This window comes from Molossus molossus, unplaced genomic scaffold (genome assembly GCF_014108415.1).
Source record: "Molossus molossus isolate mMolMol1 unplaced genomic scaffold, mMolMol1.p scaffold_m16_p_20, whole genome shotgun sequence".
NCBI classification, from domain to species: Eukaryota; Metazoa; Chordata; class Mammalia; order Chiroptera; family Molossidae; genus Molossus; species Molossus molossus.
Window position 1 is genome coordinate 30,966,100 of NW_023425356.1, and position 21,022 is coordinate 30,987,121.

Here is a 21,022-nt window from a genome sequence, read left to right on the forward strand (position 1 = left end):
TGCTGCATGGGGGCCCAGCGCCAGCTCCGCCACCTCCGTGGGCTCTGGCCAGTGAGACCAGGGGCACCCAGGGGCACATCCCCGGACGGAGCCAGGTGCTCCAGGATCTGGAGTCTCCGGGCGCCATGGGCTGAGTGTCCCCTCACCCTTCAGAAACCCAGCTTCTACGAGTCTTCAGTGCTGGGAACAGTCTCCACTCGGGTTCCGGGAGGTTGATGCGCAAGTGAAGAGTTGAGCAAGCAGGTCCCAGCTTAGAGGCTGACCTGCTAACCGAGTACCTCCTCCCAAGTCCTCATTTGTGGGCTTGAGGAACCTCCGAGGGTACTTCACCACATAAGGCCTGTCCTCAAGCTGGAGACACTAGGCAGGGGACCCCGGGGTCCCTTCACCTACCCTCTGAGGCTGAGAACAAGGCTTGCCCGGCACAGCAAAGGCTGTAGCGCAAGGGCTCGGGCAGCGGGGAGAACTGAGAGCCAGGTGAGGACTCGGAGGGGTGGCTGATGAAGAGGGTGGCACTCTGCCCAGTTTGATCCCTGCCCACTTTCTCTCATTTACCCCACCCCCATTTTAGGTTGATTCTGTTTCTGTTGCACACCCCGCTTCCCCCCCAGTTTGCCTTTGTTTTGTCAGCCAGATCCCTGTGGTACCCTGCCATCCTCCCCAGTTCTCGGGGGGGGGGGGTTGTTGCAGAAGAGTCTTCTGGGCCTGTGACAGCAGGTGCACAGGGCAGCCTGGGCAGGCTTAGTGAAGACGAGACCCAGGGAGGGCACCAGGAGAATCAGCTGGAAGCTCATTGGTCCAGCAGCTCCTGGTTCACCTCCCCCATTCTGGCGTCCGGGGACCCAAGACAGGTGGGTCTGGTAGCAGGGAGTCTGCCTTGCTCACGGAGCATCCATGCCCGTCTGTGCTGCCCCCGTCATGAATGGCGGTTTCGAGGGGGATGGGTGTAATTCCAGACCACCCCACTTTGTACTTCCCTTCTAGAAAAGGTCCAAGCTCACGTGCAGAAGGAGCGCGGGGTCTCTGTCCATCCGTCAGTGTGTCTCCTGGGCTCGATGGTCGTGGAGGCACATTGCCCTTTGTAATGAGATGTGCTGAGACCGTCAGTGTTCTCAGCTCTGAGTGCACGAGAACCTCTGCAGGACCGCAGGGCGCCGGGTGGACCCAGGTCCTACATCTGTGACGCGGGCCTGACCACCGCTCCCTTTCCTCTCATCCTCCCCAAACCTGGGTGGGTTTCCCCAAACCGATCTGTTTGTAGCTCACCGGTGACTCTGATCCCTGCCGTGCACCCGAACCCGCTGTGTCTTAGGACTGTGCCCATCTGTCCTGGCCATCTGTGATTTGGCCAGGGCGGTCCTTGCACCACGTGGGCATTTCTGGACTGAACCGTCCGCCTGGATGTGTCTGGAAACTGCTGTCCTCCTCTGACGCAGCTCAGATCTGGAAGTGTTTGGTAGGCAGCTCCATGACAGGTTCTGGGGTCAGAGAGATGAGTGAGACGTGCCGTCCTTTCTCAGTTTTCTCCATCTCCCCCGCGGTGTCCCCAGACGGGTGGGAAACCCCGGCCAGCCGTGGCCGGGGCGCCTCCCGCTGTGCACGGGGCGCTGACAGGCAGACACCGCCTTCGGGTCGGAGTTCTGTGCCTCCAGCTCTGCATCCCTCCTCTTCCCAGTTGCCAGGCTGCTGGTCTCCACTGCGCGCTGACCAGGGTGGTTCTCCGGCCCGCAGTTCCTGCTGTGGCTGGAGGTGACATCCTAGCAATATGCCATTGCAGCCTGTCGATAAACCTGCTTCTGGGCTTCATTTCTCTTCTGTCCTCTGTCCCAGCCCCGCCCAGGGCATGAAATCACCTGAACCCCCTTTGACCTGAGCACTGGACACTTTCCCAATGGAAACCTCCCTTTCCCTTCCTTTCCCTCCCCCTCCCCGCCCGTACACATTTCTAACAACTCACCTGACTCTGTCCCTCCCTTCAGAGCCTCTCCTGGCCCCTGTCCTCCCGTCTCTCCGGCCCCGTCCAGCCAGAGGACAAGAGACACGGATAATGAGTGGTCAGAGGCTGCTTCTTTGCCAGCTGTGACCTTGGGCAGCTCTGGGTGCATCCTCCAGGGTGACTCCAGAGGTGCCCGGGAAGCACCTGGTCCTTTCCGCTCAGCCCCTCCCCAGCCCTTCCACCGGTAGCCTGAGCAAAGGAAAAGCAACTAGGTGGCCATCATCCGAGAGAATCACAGCCTTTCAGTCACACTTGACGAGAGGGACCGTGGGCAGGAACAAGACTAGGTGGACAGAGCCTCGAGCCATGTGTCACTCTTGTCTCTGACCAGCAGGCCCAGGGAGAACTCGCTCGCACCCAGCTTCTCAGCCTCTCTGCTCCCAAAGCTGCTGCGGGACACATGGTCGCAGGTGTGAGCCTGGCTGTGGGTGTGTGCGCGTCTCTGCTCGCACGAGGACCAGGAGCACTTGAGAGTGTGCACAGCTTGGGAAAGGGAACACCGCCGCGGGTGCAGGCAGGGAAGCCCAGGTCTCTGCTACAGGGTGGGCTGGTTTACATCAAAAGAGAGCCTTTTAAGGTTGTATTGATGACACCTTTTAAATAATCATAGGAAGGGAAGGTCCTGTAAACATTTGTATTTGCCAGAAATTAATTAGAAAATACACTATTAATAAGGAACCAAATTGGAGCGGCCCTGGCCCAGCTGGACAACAGCCTCTCGAGGTTCCTTCCAACTGCTCAGGGCAGTTGTGTGACCATGGCCATGGGAGCCGCCAGGGACCTGGCCTGGGAGAGCCGACCTTTGCCTGGTGGGTCTCGAGTTTTCTGCGTTTGTGTCTGTCTGCCTGTCTTGATGGGTGGGATAGATGACTCCCTTACGCCGAGCTTTTATAGCGCTGAGCCTCCCAGGCCTGGGGCCGCCTTGGACCGAATATTTCCTTGAATGATGTCTGTGCAAGGGAGACTGGCCCCACCCCCGGCAGACCTCCCGGTGTCTGTGAGTTGAGTGGGGCTTGGGGGCGGCAGCTGTCAGTCTGCCCAGGAATCTTGGGAATCTGTCCGAGTCAGCTGCCCAGTGTGGCTTCTGTGGTCAGCACCCTCGGGGCCCAGTAATGCCTCTGATCTTACAAACAGGGAAGTGACCAGGGGTCCCAGGAACAGTCCCTCCTCTGTGGGGGACTTGTAACATCGGAGGCTCGTGGAGTGAAAGGGCTTTTGTTGGTCAGGGTTTTGTGGAGAACGCTTGGGGTCTCTTAACTCTCCCCTGAGAAAAGCACTCTGGCCCTTTTCTCTCTGGCTCCCTCCCTGGCCTGGCCCCCTTTTTGGGGGGTGGGGATATCATTTCCCTGAACTTGTGGCGATCTGAGGGAGGGTACATGTTGCTATTCCTTGGGAGTGAGAGTTACCTGCTCACGTCTTAACGTCCTGCGTCCTGCCCCGTTAGTCCCCGTGACGAGCTCACAGGACATGGAAGGGAGGCAGCCCTCGCTCTCGGATTTGCCCCAATATTCTTCTCATACCCTCGGGCTTTAGCGCTATTGGAACTGAAGGGTAACGGGCAGCCCTTGGTTAGCTTCCAGGACCTTCTACGAAAGAGGGCTTTGGGAAACCTGGTCACACACATAGACTTAGACCCAAGGGCTGGCCTACGGGGAAGGAAGCTTTGGGCGGAAGATGAGGGCGTGGGAGCTGGCGCAGATCGAAACCCTCTGCAGACTTATGCCGAGAAGAAGACACAGCATGTATCAGACTGTGACTGGCGCCTCTGCCTGCCGTGGGCTGGCAAGAGGTGCTTCCGTCCCTGCCCTTTCCCCGTTCCGATGCAGAGGGAAGGACTTGGGGGTCTGGACCCTGGCTGTCCTGGGGAGAAAGGCAGTTACTGCAGTCCAGGTGGTGCAGGGAGCGGCAGGGAGGACAGTCACTGGGCAGGAGGAGAGGCTGGGAGGGTCAGCAGGGAGACGGGAGAGGCGAGCCACACGGCAGGCTCCGCAGAGGGGGAGTGTGCTCTCTGGTGGTGTTAAACTCAAGCAGACAGGGGAGCGGGTAATCTTGGGGTGCGTGGTTGGGAATGGCAGGCTTCCTGGCACTCCTGGAGGTCAGGAACCAACCGTCTGCCCACCTCCAAGGCCAGGCTCCGGGTCAGACTGGCATGGTACTGCTTGGCCTGGGACCCCATGGCATCGTCCCGGAGGTCTGAGCGACTCGGTTCCTGTCCCTCCCCATCCTCATCCCCGCCCTTGACTTGATGCATGCTGGGTGCTTCGAGCCACACAGACCATGAGAAGAAAATGAAACACACCGGGCTTCATTCTCTTCCTGCGCATGGTTGTGTCCTTTCCTGGGCCCCCTGACCCAGTCCGTCGGCCGCGCTCGGGGGCCGCTGATCACTAAGCTCCGTCTCGGCACCAGGCTGCCTGCCCTGCACGTGGGGGCCGTGTGTCCAGGCTGTGGACAGCCAAACCAACCAGACGTGGCTATTTTACATTTTCCTCTCAGCTCCTCCCACGTTGCCCCCGACTACGGTGGGTGCCACAGGTGCTGTGAGCAGTACTGATGCTACTGCCGCCGCCGCCACCACCGAAGCCACAACAGTCCCCATCATCCCAACTGTCGCGCCTACCACCGTCGCCACCACTACCGTCGCCACCACTACTACAACCACCGTCGCCACCACGACCACGGAGAGTCCTCCCAGCACCCGGACTAAGACCCCTGAATCCGGTACTGCCCATCGGCCATGCTCCTGGTCCTCCACCCGCAGACTTCCCCAGACAGGAGGGTCTGGGATGGCAGTGGCCAGCACCTCCCTTTGTGTCTGCTTTGAAAACACACACAACTGGACTCTCAGTCTGGTAGCCTAGTGGCAAGGGTAACCCCGCCCCTCCCCGTGATGGTTGTCCACCGCTTCATCCCCGTCGTCCCACCCTCTGGTCCCTGTCCTTGAACAGAGGTCCGTACTCCCCAGGCAGGACGCCTGGGTCCCGCCTGGCAGGGCTGCCGTCCACTCCTTGCCAAGCAGTCAGCTTGGGGTGAGCACTGCAGGAGGGAGCACAAAGGGCTGACCCTGGACACCTGTCCTGAGCAGGCTCCCTGTCCTGGCTGTGCCCGGCAGCTCTGCCCCAGAACCTCTCCTCCCCCCAGGTAACACAGACTTTTCTCTTAGAAGTCAGAGCTTCCGGAAACAGCATTGCCCGGAGGTGTGTGTTCTCCCCGCTCCCGCGCCCAGCGCCCCCACAGGCACACACATGCAGGGAAGTCGGCCTCTCCGGGGGCCTGCAGAGCCGGATATGTGCTGTTCCCGTATCCGAGGCCAGGCAGCTCTGTTCTTCCTGCGCAAGGAGACCCCTCGGGAATCCAGCAGTATTTCTAAGAACCAGCACCAAACACTCATTACCACGGAGGGGGCACCTCCAGCCTGTGCAGCGCACGGGCCAGCTGGAGAATCAGTGTGATGCAGCCAGAGGGCTGGCGGGAAGCACCCGGGACCTTCCTTCAGCAGCTCTTTCCCGGGCCGTTCCCTTCGCCTTCCGAGGCCTGACCCGCGTGTTTTCCTCATTCAGTGGCATGGAGGGAGGGGGCGGTGAGAGGAGACGGGTGGTCCATCACTCGCGTCTCCTCAGACCTCGGAAACACTGATTCGCTTTAAAGGTGTGCTCTCCAGAACTTAAACAACGCACACTTTAGGAAACAGTCGGCTGCTGGACGCTGCCGGCCGCGTTTGGTGATGGGTGTTCTTTGGGACCCCGCAGTGAGGTATCTTTGGCGTTAAAGCGAGGCTTCATGTCCCACTGGGATGCTCTGAGTTCGCAGAAGAGATGCACAAAGAACAGGAAGGGGAGCGGGTCTCACCAGCAGAGCTACTTGCCCTCTGGTAGGACTCGCCCAGCTGCCCCCCCCCCCACCGACTTCTAACTGTGGGGGACACTGTGGAGGGCCTGGCCATGCCCCTGATCCTCTCCTTAGAGCGTGGGGGACCCTTCAAACATCCCCATTTCCCTTCATGCAGCAGAATGGCTCTGATGGCCAGGATTTTTTAACGAAATGTCCATCCTTATCATGTCTTTCATCTTAGGACAAAAAAGTTTACTTTTTTCAGGGTAACATGGGACTTTGTATTGTCTCCTTCGGATTCCAGGGGATTCTCCCTTGCTGGGAGTCAGCAGAACAATCATGGCCCACCCCACTTACCTTCTCGTTTTGTCAGTAATCGATAGCTCACCTTCTTTGTCTTTCTCTTCGAACGTTTCCGTTTCTTAGTGGTCATCGGCGTGGTCTCTCTGTATGGAGATGCCTTTTTCTACCTCCCACATCTAAATTGTGTTGGTTTCCCATCACTTGACCTTTTCTAATAGTGCCCCAATCTAATTGACCTTTGAGACAGTGAAATTTGAGTCAATGCTATATTGGTGGCCAAACTGTTTAAATCCACTTCTCTGGCTGTTTCCAGGGCCCAGAGCAGAGGAGGAGGAAATTCAAGTCCCCTAATCATGACTAATCGTAATTCATCCCCACTAGCAAGAGCCATGAGATTCCACGGAGCTGGGATTGGGGTAGCCTAGAGCAGCGTGGAAATATCGGGTAGATAAGTAAAGAAGCCCACCTTCTGCCCTCCCCCCTCGGAGAAGGCCCTGTGGTGCCATCAATGAAATCTCTTTCTTGGTCTCTCACCTCACATAAGTCATACTCATCGGGGGCAACCAGTAATTGACAAGGTTGTCGTGGGAAAGGCACAGCTTTGAAGTGAAGCTCAGATCTTTTATCACTTCCCAGCCCTGCAGACTCAGTCACTTGTCAAACAGATAATGAGTAAACGCATCACCCATGTTCTCTATTAATTTATTTTTGACAAGTGAGTTGGCGACATACCCCGTTGCATGCTAATAAAATACACAGGAGCCATACTTGTGGAGGCTTTGAAATGTAAGGCCTCGTGCTAGTTACTCCACTAGTAAGCCTTGGAGAGGGGCTGATCCGGGTGCTGGGACTCTTGAAAAGTGATTACGTTTGAAGATGAACACCACTCTCCTGTCCACAGGCTGTGGCTTCAAACAGCACCATAGCTTTGGTAAAGTAGCTCCCAGCTCATCGGAGCTGGGTAATTAACGTCTTCGGTGGTGCATGGAGGTTGAGATTCAAAGACTGTGGCGCTAAGAAGCCAACAGAGCAGGATTCTCCTGGTGTCTGGACCTCTGAGGGTTGGGTGGCAAGGGGTTATCTCTTCTTGGTCCCACCTTGCCCATGAGAGGGAGAGGAAGGGTTCAGACAGCCTCTACCCCAAGTCCCTTTAGACAACCCGAGGCCATTTTCCACAGAGTCTGGGGTTTTGGTGACTAAGAATAGCCCCAGGGGCTCCTCAGACCAGAGTCACCTATCTGGTTGCCATTTTTCTCCAGCCCTAGGAGCTCATAAAGGTTTTCCCATGTTTGGTCCTGTCCTTCCTGCAAATCTCATCATGATTCTTGAGTGACGGGAAGTGACATCATGCTTCTTCTGTCCTTCCTGTGGAAGGTCTGTAGTGCGGGGGAGAGGTGGGCCCTTTGTTCCCCTCTGCACTGGAACCAGCCTGGCTTGTCCCCGGTCCCTCTCACTGCACCGTTCATGTCCACGTCAGTGATCTAGCAAGGGACACACAGTCTCCAGCCCTCCCTTACATACGGGTCCTCCCAACTGCACCTGCTCATACCTGGATGAGGTCCTCTGGCCTGGCCACACCTTGGAGCTCTGTCGGGCCCCGTGACAACCACGTCTGACTCTGCCCTTTCCTGGCCGCTAGTGTCTGTCTGTCTGTCTTTCTGTCTCCAGCACTGCCTCCCTCCTCACCACTAACTCCTCTTCTAACCTGCCCTTCAGCCCCCGATGAGCAGTCCATATGGAACGTCACGGTGTCCCCCAACAGTAAATGGGCCAACATCACCTGGAAGCACAATCTCGGGCCCGGAACTGACTTTGTGGTTGAGTACATCGACAGTAAGCATTGCTGTGCGGGGTGGCGGCGGCGGCGGCTGCAGCGGGTTGCGTAGATGCCAGTAGAGGTCCTGTGAACTCCCCGGCCTCGGAGGGCCTTTCAGCCTGGTTGACTGGGGCTGAATGAATCGACGTGCTCAGACAGCAGCCAGGTGGGGGGAGCGGGCACGAGGAGGAGGAAGAGGCTTCTGCCGCCCTTGGGGAGATCTCGGGTTGTTTGCTGGGGAGGCCCTGGGCAATGGGGCCCTCCATCCACTTCCTTCCCAGGGTGAGGGTTCTGAATAGCCCCCACACGAGCCAGATCTCACCTCTGCGTGAATCTCTTTAACCAGAATCCATGTGTTCTGCTGTCTCCACTAGACAGGTGGGGCTGGTTCAGACTTGGGGTACAACCGCACTTTGCCAAAGGGATGCCAGTGACCATAGTCAGACACACACCAGGGCCATCTGTCTCGGAGAGCTGGTGGCTGGTGCTGAGCTGCTCACGCTCTACTGGGCCTGGGAACCACGGGTCCAGATTGGTTAAGCCAGAGTGTGGCCAGGACATCTGCTCCTCTGAGTGAAGCCCCTGTTTCGGAGGGGTCCGGCCCACCATGGAGGCCTCTAGGGCATGTGCTTTAAGCACGTGAGCAATGCCCCGGCCTGAGGTAGATCTCTGAGGGAAAACAGGGCAACCCTTGGCTGTCTGTGTTCGGATGGGACTCACATTCATGGAATCCAGAGTCCGAGCTTGGTCCATACGTTCTCAGCTTCCTACCACCACACCCACCCTAGACCCCAGATGCACCGGCGCTCACTTCTGCTGGTTCCTCCAGGCGCCAGGAGGGATGCTGTTTGGCCCTCTGACCCTGGTCAGGGTGACAGCCAATGCTGGACCTGGGAGCCAGAGTTTAAGGAAGTAGATCAAATGTTTGTAGAGCTAAGACTGGGGTGAGGAAAGCAAGCTCCAGGAGAGGGACCAGGTCCCCCGCTGAGGACCATCGTGCAGGAGGTCAGCACACGTGGAAGGGCTGCTGTTGGAGCTCCCTGGTGACCTCCTGGTCCGCGCAGTGGCCTGGCCCTGCTGGCCCTGGCCCCTCCCCCCATGCTCCTACCTTCACAGGTGGCAGGAACCTCAGCACTGCCTCTCCAGCTCCTCGCCTGGGCCTGGGCTGACTCGGGTTTCTGTTCCCCAGGCAACCACACGAAAAAAACTGTCCTTGTTAAGGCCCAGGCCCAGCCTGTACAGCTGACAGACCTCTATCCCGGGATGACATACACATTGCGCATTTATTCCCGGGACAACGAGGGCATCAGCAGTGCCGTCATCATTTTTACGACAGGTGAGAGGGGACCTGGCCCGGCCATCCCCTGCAAGCATGGGCATTCCATTCTCATCCTCAGCTTCCTGCTTGACCGCTCTTGGAAAGGAGACCCCTCCCACCCATCCCCACCTCGCATGGCGTGTCTCAGCTCTTATACTTCGCGCCCCCGGTGGAGCCAAAAGTGCATGCGCAGTGGAGGCAGCCCCGCCTCTGACCCCGTGGGGACACATAGGGGTCAAGGGCGCAGACTGCAGGATGAGGACAAGGCAGCCACGTTGTGCTCTAAACAAGGGCTCGGCGTGTGCACACCTGGCCCCTGCGGTGGGTGTGGGCCTGCCCGAGTGGGCACAGCCTGTCCCGGGGACACGGGCTTGCTTCCTGCCTGTGGGATTAGGGGACAGGCTCATCGGCCTCGACCCAGAAATCTCTCCGGGAACCAAACCAAGGGTCAGCATGTTTGTCCCTGCGTCGCCACCCTCGCCTGTTGTTAAAAAACTCCAAAATGTGTTTGTTACGCAAATTGTTCGGGATTTATTTTGATGTAACGTTTGTCTTGAGTTTGTTACGGCTTAAAAGTAGTTGACCTTTCATCTTGCTGGGGGAAGGGAAGAGGTTTTCCAGCATTGGGGTGGGCTCGGCTCTAAGGGCCTCGGTGTGGACGTGGACGGAGAAGCATCTCCATTGTGCCAAATGAGCGGGACGGCGGGGGCTCGGCCAAGGGTGCGAGGCGGGGGCTGGCGGCCACAGTGTGAGGGCACTTGCTTGTCTGTCTGTGTATATCTTTAAAAATCAGACAGGCAGGTGGTATGCATGCTAAGCCCTGGGCTAAGTGGGGGTGGGCAGACAGAAAAGGCCCAGTCCCTGCCCCTAGGGATGTCCTATTCAGATGCAGGTTAATAGACACAAGGATAGAGAAAATAATACCGCGGTGGCTTGAATATTCACTACTCCTCCTGTGCCTGGTCTGGTGAGGCTGATCTGGGAGCTTGCATCTTCTGAGTCACTGCCCATCTGTGTAAATGTCTTTCTCCACCCTTTCTAGCCCGGTCCCTCCTGGTCGAGCTGTCCCGTCATCCTCGCTGTGTCTCTGCCTGCCCTGCATGTGTTTGTACCATTAAAAATCAGGGAGTCTGAGAGTCCGGCTGCCGGCTTGAGGCGAGCCAGGCCAGCTCAGGCAGGATGTCTGTGAGTGGCCAGGCTGTCCTGGAGACAGACAAGGGAGCTGGACAGTTGACCAAGTGGAGCAGGTGGCTGGACTCTGCCTGCCCCAGCCGGGGTCCCAAGCTGTTGCCCAGCAGTGCGTGCATTCGATGTTGCTTCATCAGCACACTGAGTCGAGCACAGAGGCAGGAGGCAAGGAGGAGACTGGAGGACTGGGATCCACCCTAGGGAGGCTGCAGAAACCCGTGCAGCCTGCTTCGGAGTGAGGCTTCTCCCAGCCCCGTGGGCGGAGGTGGGGAGAGGAGCCAGGGAGAAAAGGGCCAGCCCCGTCCTTAGGGATGTCCCAATCTGCTTTGAGGATTAAACTCCTAGGACAGAAAAAAAAGACAATGGACATTGATAATACACTTCTGAGCATCAACTCCAGTGTCGACTTCTCTTTTCCCGCCGGGGGGCCTGAGGAGGCTGGTCCCGCAGCTAGAGTAAGCGAGGCGCTGGGCACAGGCTCATCTCCCCAGGTCCACCCACTGCAAGCAGGAGGGGCAGGTGGGGGGCCCTCGCTTTGGGCACAGAGTGCTCACTGGCCTCCTAGCGGGCTGGCAGTTACACGGGGAAAGAAAATACGGTCACTCTCTGAAGTTCATGTGTGCCCGTGTGTGTGCAGATCCGTAGAAAACATACAGTGTCTTGATTGGGTAGACTCCAGAGCTACCAACCCCCAGGTCCTTGTGTCTCATTAAAGCAAGTCTGTGAGCTTCTCTGGACCTGCCACTGGTCACTTAGGCAGCCACAGGCCATCACTTTAGTCCACAGAGTCAAGCACACTATAGGATCCAGGAAGGCAGTGGAGGAAACCACCAGCAAGGCTGACAGCTCCCTGACCAGAAAGATCCCACATGGGAAGCTAATCACCTCCTTGAAGCTCTTGAAGCCAAAAAGGCCCGAGGGGCTACAGACACATAACCCTGGACTCCAAGAGGCCAGGCAGCTCTCCATTATGGGGAGGCAGCATGGGGGGAGGCAGCAGCATGGGGGATGCTGACGGTGGCCCAGCGAGACAGACAGCAGTCCACCCGGATCTCTGGAAGGCAGGAAGGAGGGACATTAGGGCCCTGACTGCAGTCAGCCTCTCTCTGCTGTGTTTGGGAGAGACCCAGGACGGGATGAGGTGGGAACAGAGAGGTATAGGTGGATGCTTAAGCGAGAGCAGCCAAGCCCAAGTACATTTGAAGAAAGTCCATCCCTATTATATTTGTTCTTCTGCCCTATTTCTGGAATAGAATTCTCCTGCTTACCTTGAGGGTCTGGCCTCTCTTCCGTGGCCAAACCAAATCCCTCCCGATGAGTTAGGAGTCATGGGAACGGTCGCCTTGCAGATGATGTGCTCACGTCTGAGTGGGGTGGTAGGGTGGAGTGTGGGAGACACCATGTGGCCTCTGGTCCAGAGAAAGAGGCATCGTCACCTGCATTGGCAGATGAAGCCCACTTACCCCAGACCCACTTGGTTTGGGGCTTGTTTTTTGTTTTGTTTTGTTTTGATTTTTTGTTTATTTGTTTGTTTTCACGGAGATATTATTGGTATATAACATTGACTCCTTAGTTTTAGGTGTGCAACATAATGATTCGTCATATGTATATATAGCGAAATGACTACCACAATACGTTTCATTAACACCTGTGTCAAAACTTCATAGAAAATGCTTTGACCATTTTGGTGAGGACTGAAGATAACCTGTGGACTTTACATGAAGTCAGGACTGGGAAGCTACACTTGCTTTCTGAATTGCCCAGATGGCCACTTTCTCTGGAACTGTGACTTTTTCTCCCAAGGGAAGAGGAGCCTGGTGGGGACAGCTGTCCGCATGTATCAGAACAAGCATCAGGAAGGGGGTGGAGCAAACAGGTCACTGCAGGCATACACCCCAGCTTCTCTGCAAAAGGTGGGGACCACATCCAAACACACGTTGAAGTGGTTCCTTCACCCCAGTTTCCAGGGGTAGCTCACGGTCAAACCGATATCTCTGTGACCGCCTCGCTGGTATCAGGGAAGAAACTAACGCAGTTAACCATGTCGTGTTAGAATTAAATTGACCGTTAATCAGTAAGTAGTCGCTGACTCCTTGTTATATGTGATCAGCATCATGCTAAGTACTAGGGGGCTCAAAGAATTCCCTGTTCTCAAGCCTTTAACAGTATCATTGGAAATCAGGACCCAGGAAATACAGCAATTAAATGTTCCGTTGCCCAGAGTGAGTGGAGTTCAGAGGTGGGTGTTAGCTGGGAGACTGGGCGACTCGGGAAGGAGGGTAGAATGAGGGGGGGCAAGAGGGGTGGGAAGGATGCAGGGAGGGGAAGACCTGAGTGGGAAAGCCAGGCCTGACGGAGTGTCCTAAGAACATAACGACATAATGTGTCTGTACCCTCAGGATCCGACAGGCAGAGGGTGAGGGGAGCCCTCGGAATGCAGCAGGGAGGTGACTGAGAGACATTTCGGGAGGAGAAATGATAGCCCTTAGAGACAGGGAGCACGGTGAAGCCCCTGACAGGAGTGGGGAGCAGGGGGCGCTGGAAGACACATGTGGAATTTCAAGCAGATGGACCCTCACGGAGCTGTCAGGAGGAAGTGCTGGGCTCACGGAGTGGAGCCGGCTGGAGGGGCCCGGAGAGATCAGTAGAAAGACTGCCTGTGGGAAAGCGAGGAGTGGACAGTGAGGGTCAGAGTCCAGAACGCAGAGGTGGTCTGGGGAAGAGCCACTCGGTGGTGTTTGAGGAAGCGCCCAGCATAGGGGGCTTCAGGGGGCCCTGTCGGGCAGAGGCAGGAGCTGGAGACAAGGGAAGACTGGGTTCGCCTCTAACAGGAGAATGCATGAGCCAGAGCTGAGCGCTGGGCAGCCTTCTCAAGTGTTTTTATTTTGAGATACAGGAAGCTTCAACATATTTAACAGCAGAAGGGAAAAGACAACAAAGCAGAAATTGAAAATTTCAGAGTTTTCAGCCCTGGCCAGTTTGGCTCAGCGGTTAGAGCGACAGCCCTCAGACCAAAGAGTTGTGGGTTCGATTCCGGTCGACAATCAGTTGCGGGTCAGTCCCCAGCCCTGGTCAGGGTCATGCGGGGTCAATCGGTATGTGTGTCTCTCTCTCTTTCCCCCACTCTATCTGAAGATAAAAATGGAAAAAAATATTCTTGGGTGAGGATTTAAAATATAATTTTTTTAGAGTTTTCAGAGATCCTTTCAGGATTGAGCTGCCAAGAAATTGAGGCTCAGGCCCCACAGCTGAGGAAGGAGTAGCTTTAGGAGGACAGGAAGCCCGCCTGACAGGGAGAAGGGACGGTGTGAAGGCTGTGCGGTGTCACTGGTCTCCAGAGTGGAAGAAGCGGGGCCAGTGCTAACAGCGTCGGGGGTGGGGGGGGGTCAGAAGACCCTTTGGGAGGAGCCGGGGGGACGAGGGAGCAGCAGCCAGGCGGCCGCGAAGGCCCAGTTGACGTAGGACCGTGAATCTGTGATGGGCCGAGGTCTGCGTCTTTCTCCAGCAGGGTTCTTGGCAAGAACAGAAAAATGCAGGAGTGGCCGAGGAGACCCACAGCTGGGAACTGAGTTGGTGCTGGACTGGGTGACAAAAGGAAGGACAGTGAGGAACTGAAGGCGAGCAGAGGCCCCGTCAGCCACGAGAAAGTGCGTGGGCTACACGAAGGGCAGGAAGCGGATGGAGGGCGACCGGCCGAGCGGATGTGGATCAGGTGTCTCCTGTGTGTAAGGCTCTGTCCCGGCCCTGGGGAGACCTCGGCGGACGTGGCAGTGCCTCCTTCCCGGGTGGAAGGACAAGGGTGGAAAGCACAGACGGGTCGCATCTCAACGCTACCACTTCATAGCTCTGTGACCTTGAATGAACCCCTACCCTCTGTGCCCGTTTCCTCGTCTATAAAATCAGGACAGTGCAAACCCACTTCATGGGGTTGCTGCGAGGATTACACTAGAGAGTGTGGGGGAGCACTTAGAGCGTAGCCCGAGGAAGTGCTTATCCATGCAGGCTGTTCGTGGTAGTGGTGCAGCAGTGCCCCTCACCTGTGGTCAGCCACAGTCTGGAAACCTTAAGCTTCCCCAGCCACTGACAGTGTCTGCTCCTGCACCCAGCCGTCAGCGTCGTCGTGGCTTGATCCAAGACCGCCCAAGGTGGACGGTCTCCTTCTGATGTGTTGCCAGAAGGCGGGAAGAGCCTGACGTTAAATCACAGTGCCCACGCGGTTCACCTGACTTTGTCTCAAGAAGACATTGTTTCATCTCACATCGTCACAGGAAGGGGGAGTCAGTACAATAAGATATTAGGAGAGAGCCCACATTCACATAACTTTTTTTTTTCTTTATTGATTTTAGAGAGAGACAAAGGGAGGGGGAGAGAGAGATAGAAACACTGATGACAGAGAACATCGATTGGCTGCCTCCTGCGTGCCCCCCACTGGGCATCAGGCCCACAACCTGGGCATGTGCCCTGACCAGGAATCGAACAGGCGACTTCCTGGTGCATGGGTCGATGCTCAATCACTGAGCCACACCGGCTGGGCCACATAACTTTTATTATATTATAATTATTCTATTTTATTATTAGTTGTTAATCTCTTGTGCATGATTTGTGCATTAGACTTTATCAAAGGTTATGTATATATAGGAATAAACGTAGGATTTGGTACTAACCAGTTTCAGGCATCCACTGAGGGTCTTGGAATGTATCCTCTGTGGATAAGGGGGACTACCATGTGACTATCACATGGCTACAAGTGCTATGATAAATGAGAGTTCTCCAAGAGACCGAGACAGGGAGAGAGATTTTGCTTTAGCTGGAAGATGCAGGAAGCCTTTCGGAGAAGGTAGCATTTGCTGAGATGGAGCTGAAGAAAGAGCAAAGGCCCTGAGGCAGGACTGAGTGGCCAGTGTGGCTAGCATGTGGAGAGGGAGGAGAAAGTGATGGGAAGTTAGACTGGAGAGGTGCCAGGACCAGCTGGAATGGGCCTGATGGGTCAGGATAAGGAACGGAAGTTTTTCCCAATGGTAGTAAGACGTATTGGAGGTTAAATCAGGGCCCTGGCCAGTTTGGCTATGCGGTTAGAGGGTCAGCTGTGGACCAATGAGTTGCGGGTTCGATTCCAGTCAAGGGCATGTACCTCGGTTGCGGTTCATCCCGAGCCCTGGTTGGGGTCGTGCAGGAGGCAGCCAGTTGATGTGTCCCTCTCATATCGATGTTTCTCTCTCCCTCCCACTCTATCTGAAGATAAATAGAAAAATATCCTCAGATGAGGATTAAAAGAATCAAAAAGTGATTTGATCTTATGGGGCACTTGGGGAAGATCTGACACTATGGGGTTGGCCTGTGGAACAGGAGTGGAAGCAGAGATGGGCGTTTCATCCACAGCGTGCGCAGACCAGGGTGGTCAGTCATGTTTCATCCACAGCGTGCACAGACCAGGGTGGTCGGTCATATTTCATCCGCAGCGTGCACAGACCAGGGTGGTCGGTCATATTTCATCCACAGCGTGCACAGACCAGGGTGGTCGGTCATATTTCATCCGCAGCGTGCGCAGACCAGGGTGGTCGGTCATGTTTCATCCACAGCGTGCACAGACCAGGGTGGTCGGCCATGTTTCATCCACAGCGTGCACAGACCAGGGTGGTCGGTCATGTTTCATCCACAGCGTGCACAGACCAGGGTGGTCAGCCACGTTTCATCCACAGCGTGCACAGACCAGGGTGGTCGGCCATGTTTCATCCACAGCGTGCACAGACCAGGGTGGTCGGTCATGTTTCATCCACAGCGTGCACAGACCAGGGTGGTCGGTCATGTTTCATCCACAGCGTGCACAGACCAGGGTGGTCGGCCATGTTTCATCCACAGCGTGCACAGACCAGGGTGGTCAGCCACGTTTCATCCACAGCGTGCACAGACCAGGGTGGTCGGCCATGTTTCATCCACAGCGTGCACAGACCAGGGTGGTCAGCCACGTTTCATCCACAGCGTGCACAGACCAGGGTGGTCGGTCATATTTCATCCACAGCGTGCACAGACCAGGGTGGTCGGTCATATTTCATCCGCAGCGTGCGCAGACCAGGGTGGTCGGTCATGTTTCATCCACAGCGTGCGCAGACCAGGGTGGTCAGCCATGTTCTACAGAACTCAACTGCTTCTCCCCGGGCAGCCAGGGCTTGGAGAGCACCATTGAGTGAGACTTTCTGGTACATTGCCCTTAGCTAGGTGCTGGGAGGACAGTTTCTCAGCCCAAGAGCAGCCAAGGTGGGATTGCATCCAAGTACTTGCTGCACAAAATAGCACTTGGTTACGACTTTGGAGCAACCCCTCTGTTCCCTGTGCTCCTCCCGTGGAGGGGGCCCCACACCTGGGCTCTGGCCCCTTGGGCACTCAGAGCTCCAGCGGCAGCCTGGTCCTCCCAGAGGTGACTCTGCCCGCCTGCTGGGCTGGCCTCACCGTTGCTTTGTGTCTGTTCTGGTCTGGTCCTTCCTCTCCCCCGCGTCTCGGTTTCCATGGCAGGTGCATCTCAGGAGGTGCTGCCTCCGTTCTCCAGTCTGCAGAAAGGAGAATGGCAAGTGGGCCCTACCAACCCACACCCCCTCCTGAGCCCTAACGCCAGCCATCGGGTCATGTAGGACATTGGGTCATTCAGGACACCATCAGATGATTCTTGAATGCCAGTCTCCTAGTCTCACCCAGATGCCCCTCCAATCACACAGGGATCTGTCCACTTGGACAGGCAGGGACAGAGAGAGACTCACTCACAGGTGGAAGGAAGGGGCAGGTCAGCTTTTCACAGCTGCCAGGAGGGGGGTCTTCACGTGTGGAAGTGGTCTGAAGTGTTGAATGGCATGGGGTGCGCTGAAAGCATGGCTTGCCGCCAACCGTCTGGGGTACCCACGCAAGGACTGTCTTTGCTCTCAGGGAGCATGCAATCCAGCTGCGGACATAGGAGAAAACAAGGGTGTCCTGGAAGTGCACCCCACCAAGACCCGCTGCTAGGAAGCCTGCGGGCATCAGGGCCATGCTAGTGGGCAAGGCTGCTGGTCTGGGCAGGCCCCCGAAGGTGTTCTTACAGGGGGTGTTTGCATCATGACCACAGCCCTGCTCCCTGATGGGTTGCACACAGGCTCCGTTTCCTCTCCCCAGGCTCATTCGTGGAGCATCTCATCTCCGTGGCCAATCCTGGCCTTCCCTCAGTGCCCGCCAGGCTGTGACCAGGATGTGCTTTGCACAGCTGCCATGCCTCGCCCTTAGGAAACCTCCCCTTTCCAAAGGGCCTGTCAGCCTTCTGCTGCTTATTCTGCTCCCCATCCCCTTTCCTTTGCCTCTTTTCTGACCTTTTGACTTTGGCTCCTTAATTATTTTTCCTTTGTCCCTGTGGTTTGGGCCAGAGGGCTGCTAGGTGGTAGCATTGGGCTCTAGGAGGAACATGGACATGAAGTAGCTGGAGTTCTTCCCACACCCCTCCCTCCTCATCTTCTCCCCTCCGTGCAAAATTCTTCACGTGTTCGCTCTGGCCCTCCCCCAGCTTACACCAACAACCGGGCCTACGTCACCACCCAGGGCTGGTTCATCGGGCTCATGTGTGCCATTGCTCTCCTGGTGCTGATTCTGCTCATCGTCTGTTTCATCAAGAGGAGTCGTGGTGGCAAGTACCCAGGTAGGAGGTGTCAGAGGAGTGGGCTTGGGGAACCGGCCAGCAAGCTTTCCTGTGAGTCACCAGGTCCCCTGCCAGAGCCGGGGCTCTGTGCTCTGGGCGCGCCTACCCCTGGCCAAGCTGGAAAACAGTTCTCTTGCCTGCTCTGGGCGCCATAGAGCTGCCAGGAGGCACTTGAGTTAATTACGTTTGCTCGAGGTGGGCGGACGGAGCAGGCCAGGCAGCTCCAGAGAGGACATGGAGGGAACCCTGGTCTCTGTTAAGAATGACCTTCCTTCCCCTTGACGCACCATCCATCTGCTCAGCAAATTGGCTTTTTTCAGACCGGATCTCATTAGAATCCGGTGTCCAAGGAAAAGGGCGAAGGGAGAGAGGCATTTTCTCTACCCATGAGAGAATGTCGTGAGGACGGGTCTGGACAGAAGCAGCATACCCGTGAGAGGCCGCGGGGTTGGGCCCTCGGCGCGCCTAGGACCTCATTACAGCGCCTGAGCCTACGGCCGCTCCCCGTGAGGAGCAGGCAGCAGCGGGGGCGGGGGCACCGATAGGGACCTCCTGGCCCTTCAAGGGCTTTGGGCTTCCCTAGAGTCCCAAACGGGCATTTCTCTTCTGTGGGCCTCAAGAGTCTCCAGCCCAGACACACAAAGGACTAGGACTTCCGGTGTTCTTGTTTCTGGAAGTATTGATTGTTTTTCAAATGGACAAGAAAGTCATCTGCCTGCGATGCGTTGGGGAGGGTGACGGGAGACAGGATAATGGATGATCCTGAGGGTGAAAACCCTGCTGGTCTGCAGGGTGACATTGTCCCTTGGCCCCATAGTCCCAGCAGCCAAACGTACCCCATGCTCCCAAATGCCTGCCTCTCTCCATCTGGGTGGACGAATCCTCCTCCAAGACCCACCTCAAACTCGGAGAGAGAAGAGAGTCTATTTACTTCTTCCCCTGACCCTCAGACCCTAGGATGCTAAAGAGGCCTGCCTCCCCTTGAAGTGAGGGAGGGCAGCAAATCCTCATTCCTGTTTTGGTAAATGATGCTTTCTTTCATGCCGTTGTGCTGTGTTGGATTGTTTCTCTCTAAGAGGGAATTAGGGAGACAGGTGGCCTTGCTGGGTTCACCTCCCGGTTTCAAAGGGACTGGAACACCTGAAGGACTCATCAGGTGAACACTGAGCCTTCCTTTGCCCACTGGAAAGTGTGCCAGGTCTTCTTACAGCTTCCCCCTTCCCTCCAGCTGCAGGGTACAGCCCCAGTCCATTAGAAAGACGAGGGAACCAGGAGCCAGGGGCCCTCGTCTTCCCTCCAGACTCATTCCATTGCCAATTTGTTATGTGACATGTTCTTCACCTCTCAAGGCCCGTTTTTCTTCCCTAAAATGGGGGTGATTATCCTTCCTTACACCCCAGAAAGGATACATAGAGTCATTCAGGTAAACATCTGCTATGTACCAGGCTCTGTGCCGGTGCTAAGGCTCCAAGGAGGAAAGATGACCTCTCCCTCAAGGACATGTCAGCTGACACGGAGGGTCCTAGCACAAGGATCCAGTGAGGTCCCAGCGCTCGGCTAGGGGCTTTGAAGAAGCACAGTTCCCCTCCCCCAAGGGAAGGACCGGCATTGTGTCGCAGGCAAACACAACACACACAAATAATGACACTACAGAGCAGACTAAGAAAGATGCCAAAGGGTCACATCCATTTGGTGTCCAGGGAAGACCTCAGGGGGAGATGCGGGGAGCCAGGCGGGAGGAGAACTTAGCGGGGATGTACGAAACCCCTGCTGAGGAGGAGGAAGAGATGGAATCAATCGGCAACTGATTCAGTGTGGAAGCAAGAACATGGGAGGCATCGATGGGGCCTTATTGAAAGGGAGAGTGTTGCTGAACCCAGAGGTGGGGTCCTCTGGCTCTGTGGTCAGGACCCTGCAGAGCAGGGACATACTCAGTCATCATGTCTGTGTCTTTGCTTCTCTTACTGACCAAGTGCGAGAAAAGAAGGATGTCCCCCTTGGCCCTGAAGACCCCAAAGAAGAGGATGGCTCATTTGATTACAGGTGCGTGATCTCCTTGGCTCCTGTACACATACGGCGCCCCCTGTCGGGTGGGCTGTCCCCGCTGCCCTGTGCAGTGCCCTCCCCTCAGAGCAGCTCGGCTTGGTTGACAGGCCACCGTATTGATGTCCTCGCCCGTTGGGCTGCCACCTCTGCTCTCTGTTAGCACCTGCTCATTCTGATTGTGCCGAACAAGGCTGCCCCCTTGCTGCCAACATACATGAATGGCATGTTATCATTCAGCGGCGCAGCTAAGATTCATTGAGCTCTTTATATGTGTTTCCACTTTCTGCTCTGAAAATGAGCACTGAGTCCTCTTTGCTGTGAAATGAGCTCAGCTCTCAGCTTCCCCTCTGCCTACACCCATCCCAGCTCTGAAGATAGTGACGCGGGGAAGCAGTATCGTCCTAAAGCAGGGACTAGGTGAGGGATGAGGGACACAGGGTGGGGGGTGCTCTAGGCCTTTTCCTCATGAACTTGAACAATATCTCTGGGCTTTAGTCTGAGTTAGGCCTTAGAGGAGCATCTGGTCCAGTGACTGTCCCAAACGAGAGGATTGGAGCCCAGACTGGGAGGTGACCTGATGAGCTAGTGGCAGAGCTGGGGAAGCCAGGGTCCCCGCGCCCTTTCTCAGATCTGGACAGGCCATCGTAGCTGGCTTAACGAAGTGGTCATCTGTCTGTTTCGATGGCAAGTGTGTTTTGAGTCAGGGACCAGTGCAGGGCGGGTCGTAAAGGTCTCCTTCCCAGACCAAGTGGGGTGGGAGGAAACACTCTCATCAGAACTCTCCCTCCTCACCCCACCCAGTCCCTCTCTGGGGCCAGGTCACCCTGTCTTCCTCTGTCCTCCTTATTCCATCCTGGGCCTCGGCCACTC

At 56.3% G+C, this 21,022-nt stretch overlaps 1 protein-coding gene across 1 annotated transcript in view; it reads left to right on the forward strand.

Annotated features, from left to right (window-relative positions):
- NFASC (neurofascin) overlaps positions 1–21,022 on the forward strand; it is a 172,282-nt gene that overhangs the window by 148,155 nt on the left and 3,105 nt on the right. The window contains exons 27-31 of the mRNA XM_036272167.1: positions 4,493–4,717; positions 7,847–7,963; positions 9,136–9,282; positions 17,975–18,106; positions 20,080–20,149. Of these exons, the coding sequence (XP_036128060.1) occupies positions 4,493–4,717; positions 7,847–7,963; positions 9,136–9,282; positions 17,975–18,106; positions 20,080–20,149 (691 nt within the window). The remainder of the gene's footprint in view (positions 1–4,492; positions 4,718–7,846; positions 7,964–9,135; positions 9,283–17,974; positions 18,107–20,079; positions 20,150–21,022) is intronic.